We start from the raw sequence: 5,468 nt of genomic DNA, 5'->3' as shown, positions 1-5,468 counted from the left end.
GCTGTGTTAGCTCCCATCAGTTGGAAAGTTTACTGTGCTGTTCCATCTTCAACAGTGTGACTGAACGTATTGGCATATTTATTGAGCCGCACAAGGTAGCTGTGTGTTGTCATTCTCTTGTAATTACATGTAATTACTTTATATTTTATATATAAAATAAAGTACAATTGAATTAAGTACTTTAGGTTAAAAAATCCTACTGCAAAGTATTTAGCAAACATGACTTTCCATGAATAAAGATTATCAGTTGAGGAGAGCATCATTATGTTGTAGTGCATTTGGCTTAAATTGCACAAATAGGCCTTTCATTCCAAACTAATCTACAAATGGAAAAGGCATCCCACACTATTTTTACTTTGAAAATCATCCTCTGATATTAAATCTCCACAGCAGAGCATAATTGGATATGTTTTGACAGTAGCTTTCTATTTACTTTATTCACACGGCTTTTAGCTTGTTTACCATCTCTATTTTCCGTGTTGTGGCTGACAAGTCTAAGACCCACCCAAAAGACAGCAGGGAAAAGTAAGGCTTCAAAGCTGCACAGCGTGTAGCATGTCTCTAACATGAGATCCATCATATATATTTTTGGCAGACCATATCCCCATGCACTTCCCTGAGAGAACCTAAAAGCAAATGCAGCGATAGTCTGGATATGTAGAAAAGAAAACACTGACTTAAAAAGGTATTCAGTGAAACCAGGCAAAGCCAGTAGTTCCTTACACGCAGCAAGGAATTGGTTGTGCTTTGAAGGTGAGCTCTTGCTCTTTCTATGGCCTCATCCATTGGAAAATCTCTTAAATGTTTTCCTAGGAGGACTTCTGTGTTCACTTTCGTAGGCACAGTCTCTGTGGCCAGTGTATCTGCTATCAAGTGTCTTGGCAAGGTGCAGGAAGCTCTGTCACATGTAATCACCTTCCACAGGTGTAAGGTGTTACCAGGTACATCAAGCTTCAGAAGAGCACAGGCTTGGAAGCTGATCTAATATTAGAGCTGTTGGAAGCACAGTTTCAGTCTGTTCAGCAGACAGCCTCCACCATGATGTTGGTGATTTTCTCCAGTTATCCATGGTGTGAGAGTTGTTTGTGACGATGGCCAAGTCCTGCTGCAGTGCAGTAGAGCTACTGAGCCTCAGCCTCATCTGCCTGATGTGGACAGATCCACTGAGGTGAGGTTGATGGAAATTCACCCCACAGAGAATCTCAGCGACCATTCAGCATAGGCCTTGTAATTTGGTCCAGCTTGCTCTGCAGAAGATGTCTTAAAAAATAGCCTTGGTAATTTAAAAAAAAACAAACTTCTTTATATGCTGTGTCAGCCTAGGTAATAGGTTAGATTACTTTTGATGGTGTTTGTTAGAAAGACCTTGGATTTTAAATTCTTGCAGGTTAAAAATAAAAAATAATGGGAAATTACATAGAGTTTTCCCCCTTGTTTTCCCAATTAAACAGAACACCCCAAAATGAAGCACTAACAAACCTTACCTACCTCATCATGAGTAGATTTTAAAATAACTGTTCTTCTTCTGATATTAATGCCACAGTTCCTTATGCAGCTTGTGATCATTGGGGTGTGACAAGAATGAGTTTTGTGCCTAACTTTATTTGAAGATGGAAGATTGTTATTTAGGATTATTTTCACTTTAAACTTATAGGGCAATTACTAGATTATTCCTCGGGCATAGTTTTCATTAGCATGACTATTCCTCATGCTGGCTTTAGTTATACTTATTTTTTCCTCCCTTGGAGCAGCCATTCAAGCAGTGATTAAATAGACCAAACATAAGGAACATGTGCGGAGTAGATGCCAAAGCATAAGTACAATTATTATCATTCACTTAGATTATCTGTGAATGATTATTTTTGCTTAGATGATGGAATTGGTAGGCATTTCCTTTTATAACTTCTTAATTATATATTCTCAATGGTCTTATTGCTGGCAGACCCCAAATCATCTTTTCATTGCATTCCCCTTCCCACCTGTAGCAGGTAAGATGAGTTATCCTTGGGAGCCAAAGGAATCCTTTAGTAGCTATAGGACAATGATGCTGACTGACTTGATTATTCTTTCTTTGCAAAATGCAGAGGGCTGCATTTGTCTTAACTTCAGATCTGCTGCTGATACTGCTGGCAGTTCATGACTCACATTTACTGTGCTCTTTTGCATACAATTACGCTCTGAAGTACCTTTGTAAGAGCTTCTGTCACTAGAGTGACTGACTTGTTGTTGTTGACTTTTAACTCAATAACCCCTGATAGGATCTCATCATGCAGCAAGTGGGCACCACTTTTCATATGCTTGCTCATCCTCCTGTCTGCTGGTATGGAGTGGTTTTAAGTAGCAGTTCAACTACCTGTAGCTAAAAGTTCTGACTGTCCTGAATTTCCCTTTGAAATTATGTTACCTGTACTGTCAAAAAAAAAGTGCTATTTTTATTTTTTCTTTAGCAAACCTGGAACCTGTCAAAATCTACAAACCCAACTTACCTGCTTTCTTTGTATCTTTTAACTGGGTGTTTCCAATTACATACCAAACCTGTCATCTATGGGTACACAATGTGTTGTGCAGAAGGGTCAGAGGTAGATTAAGGTGATACTTAAACTCCTCATAGGTTTGCTTTGTTCATCAGAGAAATATACCTGTCTCAAGTGTGGAATACAGTAAGTATTTTTCAGCAAAACGCCTTGCCATTTTGCAGACAGAATGTGATTACCTATGTTTCTTTAAAGCTAGCAGAGAAATTCAAGGAAAAGATATCTCTGCTTGGTAAAATGACAGTCTTAGTTTTGCCTCATCCTGAGGAAGACCTCTTTGAAATGTAGAGGCACCAACACTGTGCAAAGGATGTTATTTCCTTACTGACTTGAGATACATCTTCTGCAAGTCCCATCTGGCTTCTGATGACATTAGTAGCACAATTCCTAGCCATTAACAATGGAAATGGAGTCAGACTTTCAGAAGTCCAGACCTACCTCTGCACTACATGAGGATTGTGTCATTGTGCTACACCCAAATGGAAATATTCTATGAAGCATCTGTGCACAGTACTTTAGGATCAGATCCCTCAAGCAAATAAAATAGTCTGTGTCAGTAGGAAGAAAAGCTTTAGAGGCTTTCCTGAAAGGGCAAACCAGTGCTTTAGACCATGAAAATATGTCAGTTCCTGGAAATTTTGAAATAAAGTTCTGAACAAAAAATGGGGGAAAATAAGGTATTACTCGAAATAAATTTCACCTCATTGTAATAGCACAGAATTCCTAAATACCTTTCCTTCCACTCTGTAATTTAAAAATAATCCAAACATCAGAGCTAGTGACTGTTTTTGAAATCTATTACTGTTTCAGTAGTAGAGTTACAAGCAGAACTGTGAGCAGGAATAGATTCAGCTAGCCAAAATCTGTCTCCTCAAATCCAGGGGGTTCTGTCCACTGATGATCTAGATTGAACTAAACAGATGACAGATTAGTTTCTTAGTGATTATATGGTTGTATAAGAGCTATGTGAAGCTTTAGAATGTCTCAGAAGCACGTGCAGAATATGAATGGTTTAGCTATTAGTTTATTCAACTCTTACTAATCTACGAATATCAGTTATAAGTAATTCATCTTATGTTAGAGCTATTGCGTATCAAGATGCAGATCAGACTAATTTACTCTCAGGGTACATGACTTTTGATACTGTGAATATCCTAAAACACTCTGCCTGTATAACTTCTTTATTTCTGCAAATTTCCTTTGCTAATTCTCTCTTTGACGTGCTTTTCTCTTCCTTTTTTTATTTCCTCAAGCAGGACTGGTTGGAAATCTTTCAAAATGTAAGTCAAACCCAAAGATTTTTCTGAGATGCAAATGCTATCCATTTCCTGACCAGTTCCACCATAGAAGCCTTTCTTCTGAAGTGTATTGATATTTCCTTTCCTCCCCTATTTTTTTTAAAGTGATTCCTTTTTTGCACCTTTCTTTGGACTTCTGTTTTTCTGTATCATCATCCCTGTTTGCAGTTTTCCCTGTGGGATGCTAACCCCATGGCAGTACACCTTCCCCTGGGACATTGCCTCTGTATTCCCTGAGCATGTCATTCTATTTTTATGCCCAAAGAATTGGGATCTGGAGTAAGTCCCACGGGCAGAGCTTTTGAATCCCAATTATGGCCCCTTTATGTGAAAACAAACACTAGAGATTCAGGAATAAGGGCACATCAGGGATGTCTTTTTGGCACATGGTTGCTCTGCTCCATGGTACTGTAGCTTTCCTTGTCTTGATAATCTCTCGGTACAAACTAACAGGAGTAGATCTAATAACATGGAAATGGGCATCTGGGTTTAAATCCCATCCGTTAGAAGCCTTGATCACTAATAGTCAGTAGGAATCCCATTTAAGTTCCCACCTATTCTGTCCTGTATTTGTTTCCTTGGAGCAAGAATTGATTGTTATTTTCTAATGGAAAATTAGTTGCATGTGATTTTTAGTGAGCCACATTGCTCTGACTATTAGCTGCCTAGTAAAATCAAATAACTTTAATTTTATGCTAATTTATGATAATTTTTAGCATCTTTAAATGTAAATTTTCCCTAAAAATGAAGTATCTGTCACTTAAAATGCATCACATGCTTCCTTGTAATGGCTGATCTTAAGGAGTTGGTTATAAATGCACCTTACAACTAGTTTAGCATGGATGATTTCTTATTTTAAGCATTTGGCATCCTTTAATGACAACCCCCGCCGTGGCAAGCCATCACGGTGTAAGTGCAGCTGGCTTGCTGCACAATCATGAATGACATTGCATTTAGTGATTAATAATTGAAGGAGCTTTGTGTATTCCTTCTGGGTTCTGTATGGGATTTATGGATCATACATCTACTCAGAAAACTAGGGGAAAGTCATTTTGTTGAGCCGAAGAGGTTGGCAGGAAGCTTTCTTTGCTAATAGCTGAGCCTTGTAGTCTATACATTTCTTTGAAATACTGTAAATAAGAACATTTGGAATGACCATTAAATTTGCTGCCTTCTAGCATTGTCCCATCACTGGTTCATAAAAGCAAGTTTCTTATTTCAGTGAGCTCTACAGACAAGAGCATTTAGATGAATAGGAGCTGTGGAATTACATATCACTCTTACATTTCCCACTTTCCAACATTACCTTTCAGAAATGGATAATACTCTGCTGTTTCTTCTATAAAGAAGCCAGACATGAGGTCCATTCCCTGCAACCTGAAGCACTTCACCATTTTTAAGCAGAGGAGCAGTAATACTCATGGACTTGCTGTTCCTCTTAAGAGATACCTGTGCTCAGTGCGTGCATTTAAGAAAAGGTTTTGATCCAACACTGCCACAAGTGTGCAAAAGCACTCTAGTAGTCGCACAAAGACACCAAGAGTAGACTTTAAATCAGTTTATCATGTGGTAGTTTAAACAGCCTTGCATTTTTGTTTTGTTTTGTTTATTTTTTTTAACTGATAGAGAGGTTCAA

General features: G+C 38.2%; 1 protein-coding gene across 1 annotated transcript in view; it reads left to right on the top strand.

Moving 5' to 3' along the window:
- Nucleotides 1-5,468, top strand: part of LOC103798676 (forkhead box protein N3-like) — a gene marked incomplete at its 5' end in the record, with an annotated part of 9,933 nt that overhangs the window by 3,004 nt on the left and 1,461 nt on the right. The window contains one exon of the mRNA XM_009070954.1: nt 3,791-3,814. Within this exon, the coding sequence (XP_009069202.1) occupies nt 3,791-3,814 (24 nt within the window). The remainder of the gene's footprint in view (nt 1-3,790; nt 3,815-5,468) is intronic.

This window comes from Acanthisitta chloris, unplaced genomic scaffold, assembly GCF_000695815.1.
Source record: "Acanthisitta chloris isolate BGI_N310 unplaced genomic scaffold, ASM69581v1 scaffold14093, whole genome shotgun sequence".
Classification (NCBI taxonomy): domain Eukaryota; kingdom Metazoa; phylum Chordata; class Aves; order Passeriformes; family Acanthisittidae; genus Acanthisitta; species Acanthisitta chloris.
The sequence above is the reverse complement of the archived record's forward strand: the minus strand, read 5'-3'. Positions and strand labels throughout refer to the sequence as shown.